This window comes from Rhagoletis zephyria, unplaced genomic scaffold (genome assembly GCF_001687245.7).
Source record: "Rhagoletis zephyria isolate East Lansing unplaced genomic scaffold, Rhagoletis_zephyria_1.1 Rzeph_scaffold_02287, whole genome shotgun sequence".
Lineage (NCBI taxonomy): Eukaryota > Metazoa > Arthropoda > Insecta > Diptera > Tephritidae > Rhagoletis > Rhagoletis zephyria.
In genome coordinates this window covers 70,387-86,956 of record NW_016159371.1, presented here as the reverse complement: position 1 = coordinate 86,956, position 16,570 = coordinate 70,387, and the positions used below count along the sequence as shown (strand labels likewise).

Sequence of the window (16,570 nt, the reverse complement as noted above, 5' to 3'; positions counted from 1 at the left end):
TGCAGTTGTCAGCCACCGAAAGCGAAATAAAGGTGCTAAATCTGAAATAGCTAAATCTGGAGGACAAACTCGTGACTTAATAGCTGAAGCGATATTCAGAAGATACCTCTGATCTTTAGAAAGATATTTTTGAATTTCCTCATCAATAGAAATGATTTCACAATCAATGCTTTCAAACATAACGATGGGTAAGCTACTACAGTGAAGAAGACACTCACTCACCAATAGGCCCAGAAAGAGATTTTAAGTTTTAGAATTTTGGTACTTTCGGCCCAACCTTATGCACACCCCATAAGGTCTTGTTGCTAGTTATGAAAACGCATTCGTGAAGTGTAAAATTTTTCATTTTAATATGGACGTATTCGAAATGAATATTTTCCGTTTTTCGTTTATGTTTGATTTTACTATTTGTTCCCCTCAGTGATGTATGTATATAGTTAGGGAAAAGTCTAAAGTTGTATTTGCTTTGAAACGCCTATTTGGTAAATATTAAAAAGAGGTTAATAAATAATGAAGAAAGTGACCCTCAATAACTTTATGCGTACTTAATGAATTGTACATGTGATTCGTTTTCTGAAATAGCATAACAACTCAAAATTGACAAATGCGAAAACCGACTTTAAATTTGTAATAAAATTTGCCATATTTATCAAAAGTATGTAACAACTAAACATTTCGTGGAAGAACGTCACGTCAAAATTAAAAGGTACTGGTATTTGTTTTAATTATGTAGCTCTTTCAGCAAACGGGCGATATGTATGGTATGTCAAAACGCCACTAAGTAAGTCATCATTCATAAACTAGTGAAAAAAATTAGTTGACAAACTCAAAATTCCATTCATACAGCTGATTAAACATTAGCTAGGCTATGTTTTTTCTAACGTCCATATGAATTTACCAAACAGGCAACCTGAAAACAATCAGCATAACAAAAAAACACAAAGTCGGATGTAATCTGAGTTACAAGGTTACGCGATTTGAGTACGCAACAATATAAATAGATTAGCTCGAAGAATATATTTGATAGTAATTTATGTTGAGCCTTTGACAAAAGTCAAGATATTTAGTTATTTCTCATAGTAAAGACATACAAAAAAAAAAATACAAAAATGAAACTGCTTTTAGTATTTACCATTTCCTGCTTGGCGGTTTCCAACACGTGGGCGGCAACTCTGGGCGCAGAAAGCAATGTACGCTCTATAAAACTTCCTTCTAAGGAATCATCGAATACATTGAAAGCAGAAGAGGCCGTAGGAATAGCTGCAGAAGAGCATAGCGCAACAAACGAAGATAGTGGCTCAGAAGAAGATAATGGAGATGAAGACGATAGCTTAGGAGCAGAAGATAGTGAAGAAGAATACGACAGTAGTGAATATGATGAGGACGATTATAAGGATAACGGTGATGACGATAACGATAACAACGATGATTCTGATCTTTATGCGGATTATTTAAGTGACGAAGACGAGGATGCTGCTAATGACGATGACTAGGAGGACGAGGATAACAATGATAGTGGTGGTAAAGGAGACGATCATGATGGTGATGTTTTTGCTGTACTCAACTAATCGTACAATAACTTATCGCCCTACGCAGAAAAAAGAAACCGAATGTATTCATGTCCCAATTACACATCGTTAAATATATATAGTATAACAAATTCATTTTCAAAAATAGCGTAAGAAAGTTTTCACATAAAATCATCAAGCAAAATATACAATTATATAAAATTAATAATGCGTACTATGATAGATCAAGGAATTTTAATAGATCGTAAATAATTAGAAACTAGTCAATAATCTTCGCTATGTTATGGCTAAGATTCAATCTCAATTTATAAAGGCTCGGTTGGGTATAGCGTATATTTTTAAAACATCGATAATATCGGTTCAAAAATCGATCTTTGCCATCGATGTTTACAATTTCCTAGAATTGCTAAATTGACGATAAATCGATGCCAGTTTCAACGATCTTTTAACATCGACTTTGGTGTGACTCAGACTTGAATTCAACTTACCCATTATGCTCCTAAAATTTTTTGACTCCCCATGAATTTTATTACTTATTCTTTTGAGGAACATTCAGAAATTGCGAAGGTACTCTTATCTTTCGATATTACAAATGCTTTGCGTTGAAATCTCAACGAAATTGGGCCTTGGCTCTTTAGGCTCAGCGAACTTACGTCGGCATGCATTACATACATATATTTATAGGAATGCAGGGAAATACATCGGTATGTAAGTATTTTTCTAATTGAATGGGAATGAGAACTATTACATTTTCTTTTTATTGTGACTAAAATCTAACAAATTTTGAAACATTACAAACCATCGATATATCGATGTTTTTCTGGTGATGTATTTTAGCAACGATTTTAGTTTTTCCGATGCATCGAAACATGGATGTGACGATATTACTCCCCAAAATTCGCATCCCTAGGTCAGCAAGGATCTACTATATAGTTATTATACATATACTTCTATTCGATGGCAATTCTTCTCATTGTGAATGCCATGTATGAGTGTAAGGAGAGTTTTCTTTTGTTTCTCTTTCTTTCCCCTTCTACAGTGTTTGGAATTTACACCTTCATATAATGTGTTTAGGTCATTTTGACCCAATAATATAAATTAATCAATTACAAAAAAAACTATTGAATTCCGTAAATATTCCATTTATCATATGCAAATACTTTATTTTCAAGTGCTATATGCTTACCGGATCAAAGTTGCACTTAAATACTATATAATAATTTGGGTCAAAATTAACCAGCAACACTGTGGCTGTATGGAGAAACTATTGTGCCTTCTAGAAAACAAAATAAAATAAAAAATGTTTTATTTTTTGAAAAACTTGTTGTTTTATATGGCTTACATTATAAAAGCTGCTTTTGCAAACAATGGGCCCGATAGATGGCGCTGGGTCCAGATATTTACACTGAGGGAAATAACGCATGGCAACAATGTATATTTTTTATTTGTTTATCGTTCAAAAATGTTCGTATTTCAAAATAATATTTTCATACAAAAAAATTAGCACGCACGTATTTGAATGCCCACATCTGAGTATATGTAAGTGTATGTAAATTACGTGAAACCTTGCAGAATATTTTAATTTTTGTACAAAGTTTGATCCAAAACCTGAAATTTACCACATTTTGTTGAAATCTACCACACTTTTTTCCAGATTCTACCACACGATTTTTTTTGGAAGTCCGATCACTGAATCCAGTATGTTTCTTTTCAACAAAAAAATTGGTTTTGTGAGTAAAAATAGTACAAAAATTCGAAACATTTACCTTTTACGTTTGTTTCAAAGTAGTCTTTCAATTAGTTGGGTACGTTTATCTATACACATGCACTTATCGCGTGCAGTGAACATTTGAAAGCACATTTACATGCCTGGCAGCAGCTGAGTGTGCAAAGATGCTTGCTTGCTTTGTTAATTTCTAGATGGTCAGGGTTTAAATTCGATTGCAGGCAACAGGTAAATTATTATTATTATTATTCATTATGAAAAAGCATCCACGAAGTACATCCGCTTCATTTTAATATGAGTGTATTTGAATTGGATATATCTGTTATACACTATTTATAACACGTTTTCATTTGATTTATATACGTTTTTATTTAAGTTTTACTTTTTTTTCTCTCGGTGTAGAAACTTAGTTATTGCAAGAGTAAGACTGAAGGAAACCAGTTCATGAACTAATGAGGTCGCTGGTCATGCAGATATCCTCGGTGTATCAAGGAGAAGTATTTTCGATCCAACAGAAAGCGCAGAATCCCTCCCAAAACCTAGGAACGAACAAAGAAATATTCATCTGTGAAATCTTCGTCATCTTTCAAATGTACTACAATAGTTTAGCGAAAATTTATGTAATTTCAAAACTAAACTAAACCAAACTAAAAAAATGCGCTTACAAGTATAGAGGGCATAGCAAAAACTCAATCAATACTACCTTTTATATTACGCTTTACAATTATTGGTAGCTATTTTTATAAAAGCAAAAAACTCATGTTTTCACATGTGGCAGTTTCCGTAAATAAAAAAATACAAAACCCTTGTTAATTATAATTGTTATAATTGTTTCTCAAATGGTAGGTAATCTAAAAGCTGCTGCGTCAAATTTTGCTTTCACTTACCATTTAAGTATAGTTTACACCTGAACTTCAAGGTTATTGAATCAGAAGGAATGTCACTTAAAATACAAATTATAATTACTTCTTGGCACTTTTATCTTCGTTACTCTAGCCGCCTTTAACGTCCAGACAGCTGACAACAGTGTGCCCCTGAATATCCCTCAACCAACTGGATGATACTTATATGCAAAATATTGAGTTTGTTTGCTTGGCAGGCAAAAACTCGAAAATCGCTTCACCGATTTGAATAATTTAATTTTTAAATGTTCGCAAAAAAATAGATGGTCTAAGGAGAAAAAATTTTGAGAGTTGTCGGCACTTAGAAAATCAAATTAAGTAAATTAATAAGACAAAGCAAATAAATATTTCAATATGGATGCCAAAAGAATGAGGTTTAAATAGAATTACAACCTAAAATACTGTTAATGAGGGTTGCCAACTGTTGAATTGAATTTATACGTTAAATTAAAAATGTTAATATGAGCATCAAACAAAAAAGGTTTTAGAAGGCTTACAGCCGAATATATTCTCACATAACTAAATAGATTAAATGTGTCCGATGACTGATTCCTATGGAACCTAAATTTTGCAAAACGAAAAAAAAAAACAAGATATTTTTCCGTAGGGTAAGTTGTGGATAGTAGTATAGAGTAAATTAAAAAGATTTTGTTCTTCATTATAATTCCAATAATAAAACAACTGTTAAAATACTTATACTACATACTTACAAAGGTTATGTATGTACATATGTGTGCTTAAGATAAATTTAGCAAAATTTTAGATAGATATTTTAAACACTCAAAAGTCTTGGCTAAAATTTATGGCAAAAACATGTATAAATAAACCCAGCGTGAATACTTTTTTGTTGCCATTTTTGGAAACCTCTGTATTTCGGAAGTACCTGCGCGAAGCCACTGCGTGTCTTTTGTTTCCAAATTTGACTTTAGGTCTTGCCTGTACCTTTTCTCTGTAAAGGCTAGATCCTTTTTTATCATTGGTTAAATATAAATAGTGTTTGGAGTTAGTTGAGGTTAATTTAGCTTGGCCGACTTTGCGCCCATTGTCGCTGCGTTACGAAGGACTATGGAGGTGTAGACTCCAAATCATTGCTAATTATTCCCTTGCAGTCTGATGCCCATTTGTGAAAAAAAATACTGTAAGCGTGACGATCGAGTCTAAGTTTTTTCTTCTACTCATCTTCCCCATTATTATAAGTACATAGTTCCTTTTGCAAATTTGTTTAAGGAATGGTCTGAGCAGCTGAGTTTTAAGGAGACAACATTTACATTTTCAGTTGAAATAAGATCGTATGGCTTTACTTCTCATACATACATATGTAAAATGTTAGGTTATGGCTTTAATTCACTTTCTCCATGGAAATAAAGCCATATGTGAAGAGAAACAAAGCCATTTGGCGTCGATCTACGATTGAGGCACAGGCTTCAATCACTACCTTACGTACTATTTTGCATGTTCGAGACAATTGCGCACTGGGTATACGCTGGCGCAAGTCAATTAAAAAAAAAAAAAAAAAAAAAAAAAAAAAAAAAAAATTATGTAAAGAGAAAAAACTATTTATTTAATAAGCATGTTTTTGTAATTATCTCCTTGAATTTAGTTGGGGTTTTGCAAGTTTTTTACAAATAAAGTCGCGCAATTGGTAACTATATATAACAACCAAAACACGCCAAAATTTAAAATCAGTTCTTGCTTGGAATTTAATGATTTCGGTTCACATAATATGGCTACGAAAGTACAACTAATTTTTATAGCTGCTTTAATAGTTGTGGCTTTGGCCAAAACTAGCGCCAATTCAGCTGAAAGTCAGGATTACGACTATTCTTCCGATTGTTATTCAGATTACTCCTATACGGACGATTATGCCAATGAAAGTTCTGCCGATGAGCCTCGAAACAAAGCGAGTGCAATTACTGCCCCAGCTGATGATTATTCTTCCGATTATTCCATTGAGGAATACTATGACGAAAATATTAGTTCACAAGATCCAAATGGTGCTGCACAATCCGAAGAAAACGGCTCTGATGATGGTGAAAAGATAAATGAGACAACCACGGCACCGCAAAGGCAAAGTAAGACCGGAGCAAAAAAACGTGGAGCTGCTGATAAAAGAAAACGTAAAGCGGCGCAGAATGCACGTAGAAGGCGTAATGTACGGGCAAGACAGCAGGCGATTAGAAAAAATAGAAATAGGGCTGCACGCCGAAAAAGAAATAACAGAAATAAAGTCGGAAAGGGGTAACAAATACGAAAATTTTACAATAGTACATATAAAATTATTTATATATTTCAAATAAAAACGAGTAAAATGGAAGAATGACTTAGATTAAAAAAAAACTATATATCGTTATATTAAGATAAAAAAGACCATATCTTATTTTCTTTAAAAATCCAACTTATTACCAATGTCAGTGAGTATGATAACCTTACGGAATTTAAAAACAACTACTACGTAAAGAAAATTGGACTTGTTTTTTAAGGAAAATGAGTTTGAAGAGTGAAAGAACCTCTTGCAAAAAAACAAAACGGCACCAATTTATAAAACTCGTAGTTTATTCGGTTCAGTGCCGGTGGTTTATTTAGTTTGACACCATTAAGTGCCAGTTGTAGCTCATGGCACTCGAAATGGGTGGACAATAGCGTATTCACCAGCGTAGAACGAATCGATTGGTATCACTAAGTTGTAGAACATTACTTTCATAGTGAATTTTTCAATGAGAGTTTTCATCAATAACTGTTATGTTCGGTCCCTGCTTAGAATAAATTTGAATGACAATTAAATTTTAAATGTTTCGTTTTAATAAGAAAACAACAGTATTTGGTAGCTAATATAAAAATTCTACGAAAATTTCCAGCTGTTCAAATCAACAGTCTAAAGCGGTCGCTGTCGCCGGGTGGTTGAAGGCGCATGCTAACACTCGAAATGGCACAGGTTCGATTCCTCATCTGACCATATTCAAATTTTTTTGTAAATAGCGATTGAAATGCTAAGCCGTCGATTTTATTTATGCCATTAACATTCTGCTCCCAAAATAAGACATCTTACTTGCGTAGCCAGTGTTTACTTGTAGTTGCCTATATTTGTGTGACACGCACACCACAAATTGAAGGAGAAGCTCGGCCAAAGACTAGAAAAAGTGTGTAAGCATCCAATATTTACTTTTTTGTCTATTTAAATAGAATAGGAAAAAATTACGCGTGCTAAAGCTAATTAAGGTTCATGGACATATATTCCCAAGGTACATGTTTGGTAACAACAACAAACAAACGTAGCGATGAGCTGGCGCTAAAATCGTAAAGGTCGTTCTAGAATGAGCTGCGGCTACAAACTATTAATAGGAAATACAAATAGAAAAGATTCAGGGTCTGGTTTGAAACCCGGCTTATCGTTAAAAAATAGGAATTTGTTGAAAGGGAAATGTTGCTAACACTTAAATAATTATGGTAATCCATTTTAAATGGCATATTCTATTTCCCCAAGTGTTAGATATAAAATAAGTAGGTAATCGGAAGTTTGCAAATATGGCAATTTCTTCAAGACAGTAAACATAAAACACCAGAATAAATATCACTTTTCAAATATGCATTTATTATATATATGTATGTATGTATGTATGTATGTATGTTTAATAGCTGCCGCAAATTGTATTAAGAATATAAACTTTCTTTCGCTATTTAAGTTCAGTTTCAACTTGAGCTTCGAAAGTATAGGAACAAAATAGAAATGTCACTTAAAATACAAATTCTACTTCTATGCGCCATTTTCTTTGTGACTTTGGCCACCACTAACGTCGACGCGGCTAACACGACAACCGATGCTGATGCCGATTACTATGATGATGATGATGATGATAATGCTGCAGATGACACAGATACGAGTAGTGTAACGGATAGTTCAGTAGTTCAAGCGAATAATAGTAATAAAGGTGGTAGCGGATCTGGTCGACGAAGAGCTGGAGCTCGCAATGGCAACGCAAAACGTAGAGCTGCACGAAATGCGCGCAGGCAAAGGAGAGCAGCTAACAGAAGAGCAAATCGACAGGTACGCAGCCAGCCAGCGGTACGCAGAAATAACAGACGCAGAAGGGGTTAAGTAGCATTGGAACGCTAAATACATCTATTTATGATTTTGTTTGGATATACATTAATAAATATACATACATACATAAAAGTGTGAAAGTAAATAAATAAAAAAAAATAATAATTTATTTTCAAATGTTTGTTAAAAATTTAAGATAGTTGGTAGCCAATTCAATTTCCTTTGATATGGCGAAGTGAAACTATTTTTCATAACCCCCATAGCCCTTTTTTATAATTGAAAATAACAAATATTAAAAAAAAAGGTTTGCAAATCTTAAGAGCTGAGAAAAAACTGCCTGTATTGCTAACAAGCAAGCCCGTTTAATGTATAGTATAATTACTCAGCACTCTTCTTTTTCTTATGAAACATTTTTTTTTGATTTTTTATTAGTGTAAACATATTGTTCCCAAACTGCGTCTTGCTGAAGACAAGTTTCATTACAGCTGGATAGGACTCACTGATGTTTTTGTTTTCATAGCTAAAGAATGGTAAGTATATCGCTACCACTATAACAAAATCAAGGTAAGAGAAAAGAGTAGAGGAGAGCATGGAGTGGTCCTTTGTGCAGCCTCACAATTTCAGTGAGAGTTTCTTTGTAAACAACATCATATCAGCTGAATTAAACATATGTACATAAAAGCAACATTCAAACTGTCACGAAAAAGTGGAAAATGTAAATTGTATAAATTTATTGACCCAGACGCTACACTGAAACTTTCGAGCGACTTTTCGATGCGGTTTTCGCGACATTCGTTTTAATAAAAACATATATTTTCCGACACCATTTTAATTAAAACAATTTTTTCCGTCTTCTCACCAATTAGAAACAACGAGTGAAGCCAAGTCTCTCAACACAGGTCTTCCTCTTCTTCTACCCCCATTACTGATTATCGTATCGAATTCATTCGACGGCACCTAACCAGCTTAGCCGTTGTGAATTATGTAAAAAATTCGCTGCACAGCAAATCTTTCCATCTTTTTATAAATTCGTAGCGCGCAAAACATCTTCCCTAAAATGTTTCTCTCAAACACTCCAACAGATAAAGCCATCGTTCTTACATCAGGACGCGCATGATGAGGGACTTATAAAGGGTGATTTTCGTTGGTCGACAGATGACGTTACCAATCAATTGCCTACTAAGTTCAAAGTGGCGTTGGTATTCTCGCTATACCGTGCTTTAGCCAAGATTACCACATCAGACCCACGGAGCGTGGGCTTGTTGAAACTAATGATATCAATTTCAAAATTGTTCCTGAGCTTTTTTTTCTGCCGCTCGTATCATTTTCTACAGCATAAGTCCTTTTCTCGCGTATTCCCTCCAAGGTTTGGCCCATAGTGAATTCGTGGTCAGAGTTGAGTTTTTCAGATCCTAAATCCTTCTTGTATGCTCAAATCAGTTCGTTGGCGATGGGCTTTAACCTTTCACACAACCCTCTCATCAAGACCTTGTAAGCGGAGCTCGAAAAGCTGATCACGAGGCAGTTTGCGGAAAAGGCAAGCCACCCTTTTTGTAGATTGAGCGTTCGCCCTAAAATTTTAATCGGCAGACACATTTTTATCCGTCGCATTTTGTATGTTAGCTGCTGTACTTTGGGAGGTCCTCGTCAACATATCTGAATATCCTGCAACCGTCTCGTAGAAGAAGGCAGAATTGAAGTCCACGCAGGCCAGTCGTTGCAGCTTGCTGGCGCGATAACAACAACACCAACCGCGGCTTTCGAGGTGCTTCTTTACCTGTCGCGCCTACACCCTATAATCAAGAACGAGGCTCTTCTCTTTACAGCAGGCTTATACACCCTTCCACCCTCAGGGTTATAGAACAAGAAGATGGGCTGCGCATTAGCTTTTTGGACGAGATTAAACTATACACATAACTTCAAGGTCTTTTTCAAGGTCTTTCAACAGGAACAACTGGAACAGCGAACAGCAGAGCAGTGCTACTCGCTCTAAAACTGCACGAGGTTACTTCAAAGCTTGTTTTGGACTGCCTTCAGCTTTTAATACTTATCGCCTTCAGGAACCGTGTATACCTCATATGGGTACCGAGACACAGTGGAGTCATGGGTAATGAAGTGGCAGATATTCGCGCCAGAAAAGGGGCGAAACTACTTAATCTAGATGTAGAACGAAGCGCAAAATTACTGAGCCAATACGAAACAGGTAACAGACAGGTAATTTCGGTTATATCACCAAGGAGAACGGAGGAACTCCTCCACCTATATGTGAGTTAAAGAAGAAGACCTGTTACAATACAATACAATAATTAGTTGAGGTCGCGGTAACCAAGTGACCTGCGCCCTCCTCTAAATCTAATCTAAGCTAATCTACAATGCAAAAGGCTTTAGGACACTTTTGCTTAGTAGCTCGTCTTGGTTTTTAAATCCTGTGTAAATTGCAGTTATTTTTTGAAAAACATTTCCGTTCATAGTCTTTTAGGCATCTCCCTTAAGCTTTAACGAGATGATAAATTCGTCGGTACTCTTTGGGAATTCCGTTCGTTTACATTCCTGGTAAGGTTGCTGAGTTCTAGTACTGTTCCTGTCAGCCCCAGTTTCTTTAAGGCTTTCTATATGCATTCAATAAAAACTTCTGCTATCAATAAAAACTTTTCTAATAATAAAGTGCGTATATCCAGCAGAAGTACTCAAGAATGATCGAACAAAATCCTAGCCGTGTATTATGCTCAACAATTACTGATAAATTCATAGCCTTGAACAGCCATTTGGCTCGATAGAAACCAATATAATTTTTTTTTATGTATTTACTTAGCTGAAACTGTTAATTTTATTTGCATGTATGTGTGTTCAGACTCGCATAAATTTAACAACTCTCTTCCACCTCCACGCCTTAAGACTGTCAATGGCGCCACAATGTTAATATAATTCGTTTTTCCTCGCTGTCAGTCAAAGCATTTTTTGCACACTTAATTCAAACAGACCGCCAAGCACTCAATTTGTAGTCAATTCATACTCAGCCGCTCCGGACAGTCACAGCTAGGCCTCGTTATTCACATGTTGATCACGTGCCACAAATGTCATGCAACAGCAACGAACGATAATGGCGAAGAATAAATTTATTTACTAGCAATTTGCTTATGTAGCATACTTAAAGGGGCAAACGCGTATGGTTTACACAATTTGTATTTTGTACGTAAATAAATAAGTGTGTAGGAAATAAAGACAACACCAGAATAGGAATCTGAAAAGCTATCAATCCAAAAAATGTCCGCCTTAATATTTGCTTCTTCCTAGTCTGCTTTAAAGATCCAACATTTTTAAATTTTTAGTGTATAATTTCAAAAATGTCAAATTTTTAGTTGTGCCACTTTTGAAACAAAAATCTGTATATTTGTATATAGTATGTAAATTCTACTCACCGAACATTTGCTAGCGTATGTCGTCGATTCTTCAAATATCTACTATGGTATTTCTGCAGATCACCAATGGAGCCTTGTTCAGCCTGCATCTTGGTGGCTGGCAAAAGCTGTGAGCTGGAAACGTGTGGTACCGATGACAAAGAGATGCGATGTAGACCGCTGCTGCTGGCGCTGGTTGCGGTGTTGGTGTTGCTGCCGTTAGAGGCGAGTGTTTCGTTGGAAGTAGCGCCTCCGCTACCGCTGCCACCACCAACGCCACTTACACTGCTGCTACCGCCTGCACCGCCGCCGCCGCCGCCGCCGCCGCTACTTCCACCACCACCAACAGCGCTACTGGGCGCAAGTACCGAACGAGCCCAACCCGATTTGTGTTGTTTACGAAATTTGAGTTTAATGCGCGGCGAAGGAGTCGAAGCGCTTTGGGTGACTAACTCTTGATGACAGTGACACGTGCTGCTGCCGCCAGCACCGCCGCTGGTCGGCGCCGAAATCGAAGTGTTTGTCGACTGTGGCGCGTTTGTGCTTTCGCTGCTATCACTAACGGTATATATTGTACCAACACCGCTCGGATCTGCGTCAACGGGCAGTGAGTATTGCTGACGATTGCCGATATGCTCGGATTCCTCCTCCTCTTCGATGTGCGGCAATGGCGAGGTTTGTGATTGCGAGACACGGGGCGCTGTTTGCGCGGTTGGTGTTGGCGGCGGCGTAGCCTGTTGCTGTGGTTGTTGCAACGTAGCTGCTACACTAGTATGGCCAATGGCAGTGGCAAAGGAAGTCACTGCCGGCACGCTGCTGGTCGATTTAGTTGGTGAAATGTGTTGTGCGCTTGTGACGCTGACACTAAGTGCGCCACTGCTGGCTGGTGTGCCGTGCGAGGCGTTCAAAAAGGTTACGCCAAATGGCAATTGCTGTATGGCTGCGGTTGGCGAAACACTTGCGTCGCTTAATGTTTCCGGTTCGGCTTTGCGTGCCACAATACCGCTGGCAAGTGTGGCGGCTGCGATGTCGGCAACACTTAACGCAGGCGGATCGAGTTCTTCCTCGCTGTCGTTTATTAGCGTCTTCAATGATATGGGCGTAGTTGCCGAGGTGGCAATTGTGTCGGCAAGTGAATGCTTCTTACCGTTAGCTGCTATGGCTGCAGCGGCTTCGGTGTCAATGTCAACGTCTATGTCAGCGTCTACTTCGGCGTAGGGTGCGCCAATCGCGCTGCTATCTCGTTTTTTATCGTACTCAACTTTGGCGTACTTCTTCTGTGCTGCGTTGGTGGTCGTTGTCGTCGTGCCGTTGTTCACATCATCCGCGGGCGTTGCAGGCGAATGGGGCGGACTTGTAGCGGGGGCTGCTGAGCCGCCCCCGCGACAAGGTATACAGCAACGAAACACTGTGCTACTAAAGCACTTTGTCGACTTTGATTTGCGCCGCTTGGCTGATGCCGCTGCCGCTGAAGCCGAGGTTGTCGACGACGACACACAGCTGCCGTTGCCGATGCTGTTGCGAGTGTTGGTGGCAGCGCCACCGCTAGCGCCGCTTCCGCTGCCACTGCCACTGCCGCGTGCGCTTCCACAATTGCTATTGCTATAGATGCTTTGACTGCCGCTGAAGCGCTGCGAGAGGGAGGAAGATGTTAATTTAAGGCACTTAAATATATTTTCTATAAAAAATTTAGCAACCTGTAACAGCATTATTTTCCAATAAGACTTAAAATATAGTTCGTAAAATATGAAGTGAAACGCTGTATTAAACTAAAGTCCGATTCGAGCGTAAGTGATAGGAGTTCGGTTGCATATTTGCTTCGGGGTCTATTAAATTCAGTGTTTGCTTTTTAAGCGCGATTGCATGCTATGCACTGCGGCTTTGCAAAAATTTCCTTCATTAAAGTTATGAAATGTTTGCACATGCACTTCTCAACTGTCATGTAATAAAATTTTCTTAAGTTATAATTTGATGACACTACAAGGTATGCTCGGCCTAGTCTGATGCATCCTTAGGACACTGCTTGCTTGGTGTCTTTTGCGGGCTCTGCATGGTTGATTACCATTGGCCACAGTGCCTACCCATTACTCTTTGGTCCAATAAATAAAAAAATTTGTATACGCTGGTCTCCCTACTCACTGAGTCATTTACTACCCTTCGAGCCGAATGCTGTTTCCAAGGACGCGGTTGGTTGTGCAGCTCTGGTACTTGGCCGTTTGCCAGCCTTGTGCGCCTTCTTCTGTCTCTCACTTCCCTTGTTGGCGGGCGCCTGGACTGGCATACGTGCCTTCAATGGGGCTTTTCTGGCAGATGCACGGTGCTGGGGTTTCTTATTCCGTTGGCCGTGCGCGCATTGTTGTTGGCTACCTCATGCATGTGTGATGCGCGAATCCGCAAACCTGGTCCTTCGATTCGGAGGTACTGAGTCATTCAGTTGGTAAGAGTAAGCGTGTTTCTATTTGCATGTATACATATCTAAGCTAAAAATTTGTATGGGGCTGTAAACGATAAATTTTAGGGGGCCGATATATATATTGGTTCAAATAAATGTGATGTTTTTTTTTAATATTTGTAATGTTTCTCGAACGGAATTTTTGTTGTTGTAAATCTATAAAAACACCGTCCAATCCATAACCAAAAGCTAATAAAGCACAGTTTCAAACTTTATCTAAAATTTTAGAAAATTAAACAAAATTTCATCAAAATTTTAACTTTTTAATCTTTTTAGGTATGCTCTTTTATAGCCCATACAATTTTAGTCTAATGAAGAGCAAGTTTTAAACAAAAACTTCTCCGAAAAAAATTTTCAAAAATCAATTTTTTAGCCGGTATGGGCTCTAGCATGCCTACCTAAAAATATTCTTAATATTCAGATTAGAGAGTTAAAAATTTGTTGAATGTTCCCAAATTTTGCATAAAGTTTGAAACTGGGATTTATACTTTTAAAGCTTGGAGGGTACTTTTATAGAAAAAATAAATAAATTTAGTTCGAAAACATTACAAATATTTAAAAAGAATTAACACGAGGTCATTTTTTTTAGTCACTGCGTCTATTTTAAAGCTGAGAAATTCTTCACAATTCTTCAAAACCCAAGAAGCTATCGAATATCGATTAAAAAATGCAAAAAAATTAAGCTGCTATATGCCAGGCCTTTATAATTTCTAACTAGGAAATTAGGGAAGGTTCGGAAAATTTACCAATAAAAAGCGATAGATTACGAAAACCAGCGAAGAAAAGAACGCGGAACCAAGGCAGCAAGCTTCCAGTTCAGTTCAGGCTGAAATCCATAATAAAATTTAAATTTTTTTTCTTCCTCAACAAACATTTACCTTAAATTTCCAGGCGCATTTCTAAATTATATTTCCATAAAAAGAAATGTAGCTAACGAATGGATATTCTGCCGAAATTCACAATAAAATCTCTATTTTGCAGCTAACTAAAACCGCCACGCCTATTTGTATAGGTTTGTCGCCTTCACCAAAAATCTTCCCCAACAAACATTTTTACTGAAAGGGTATTCAACGTAAACTGCAATATATTTTACATGATTGCAAAAGTGCGACCAAAATATTGACTTTAGTATAATACCATATTTCACTTCATATTTATTACTATAATATGCTTAAGTTTTATACATAAATGCATTCACTTAATTTTTATATGTTTTTCATCATTATTTTCTCAAAATTACTTAATAGGGATATTCATCTAAAGACACAACAGTTGACCACGTTATATGAATACCCCTAATGTAATCATTACATTTCGCATTTGGAAATTCAAACGACATTTATGTGTTAAAGCGATGATCAGTACTCGTACGTAAAAAAATTTACTAATTTTTGTAATTCATTTCAGTTTATATCGCCTTTTCACTATGTATTATCATCAGTAGCAATATTTTATAGCCAAACCTTGCCGCCAGCCGTCGCTTGACTTTTTGCTGTGTGGTCAATTTGTTGCTGCTTTTCAAATTTTTTTGTGCCATTTTTAAAACCGATATGAAAGTTTATTTTTGACAAAAGCATTATAAGAAGTGCTCTTTGTGAATTGTCTAAGCAACATACACGTAACTACACCGCACTTCCAACACTTTTCACATTGCTAGTGCATTATTGACTTATTTTCCAATTCTTTTCGCTTGATTTTGGGCATATGAAGATAAGTTTGATTGATTGTTTTATTGAATTTTTTTTTGTGTTTATGATCGTTTTTAGTGCTCAAAATCGGCTGAATTCATTCATTTACATAGATAGGTGTGTGGTGCCATCATTGTCATTGTTTTCGCAAGCAATTTATTGTTTGATCTGCAAAGAAAAGAGAAACAATGAATTAAAAATTTGGATTATAATAGAAGTGGGAGACATTTTAATAAATATTAAATGTATATATAGATACATTTGTAGGATTTGAAACATATTTTTATTTTTATTTTATGTATTAAGGAGAACCTTGTATTTGAAGTAAGAGCTTCAGTTGCCTTATATTACTTTCTTTACGGAAGTTGCAGCTGTTCTCGCTTACACATTGCTAACAACCAACGGTCAATGTCAAGAACACTATAACAAAAAGCAAATAACAAACAGCAGTTTTTTCTTATTTGAGAATCACACTTTTAGAACACTGCTTCCGCAAAGTTTTTGGAATAGTTGGTTTATATTTAGGCACATAAATACATACATAAATACATGTATGTGTACATATTTAACTATAGTACTTTTTGGAAAATGTGTAACAAAACTAGTTATAGAAACCTTCAGCTTTCCTTCAGCGAGACCTTAATCTTAACCTTCATGTAATACTCATATAAGTATGTATGCTTATATTAATTCCATACCGCTGAGTAACTCGATACAGTAACGAGTCGAATTGACTACAAGAACCACTCTCAAGAATCTACCAAAAAAATCGACCCAACTAAAAACGAGGTCAAGTAAAAAGGCTGTTTCAATAAACCCACTTAATAATTTGAATA

General features: G+C 36.7%; 2 protein-coding genes across 2 annotated transcripts; one reads left to right on the top strand and one right to left on the bottom strand.

The window, feature by feature from the left end:
* The first annotated feature begins 1,109 nt into the window (after positions 1-1,109).
* LOC108366494 (coiled-coil domain-containing protein 1-like) lies at positions 1,110-1,493 on the top strand. Its single transcript, XM_017620914.1, has one exon. It carries the CDS (start codon positions 1,110-1,112, stop codon positions 1,491-1,493), a length of 384 nt encoding a protein of 127 aa, XP_017476403.1.
* Positions 1,494-11,611: 10,118 nt separating this feature from the next.
* Positions 11,612-15,766, bottom strand: LOC108366495 (cAMP-specific 3',5'-cyclic phosphodiesterase-like). The gene is made up of 2 exons (XM_017620915.1): positions 15,510-15,766; positions 11,612-13,225 (listed from the first exon to the last, which is right to left on the bottom strand). Exons 1-2 carry the CDS (start codon positions 15,621-15,623, stop codon positions 11,612-11,614), a joined length of 1,728 nt encoding a protein of 575 aa, XP_017476404.1. The 5' UTR covers positions 15,624-15,766.
* Between the last annotated feature and the right edge of the window lie 804 nt (positions 15,767-16,570).

Coding starts and splice junctions, on each gene's coding strand:
- LOC108366494 (XM_017620914.1), top strand. CDS start 1,110: ATGAAACTGCTTTTAGTATTTACCATTTCCTGCTTGGCGGTTTCCAAC.
- LOC108366495 (XM_017620915.1), bottom strand. CDS start 15,623: ATGCTTTTGTCAAAAATAAACTTTCATATCGGTTTTAAAAATGGCACA. Junction 13,226..15,509: donor AAGCGACGGCTGGCGGCAAG/GTTTGGCTATAA, acceptor TCCCTCTCGCAG/CGCTTCAGCGGCAGTCAAAG.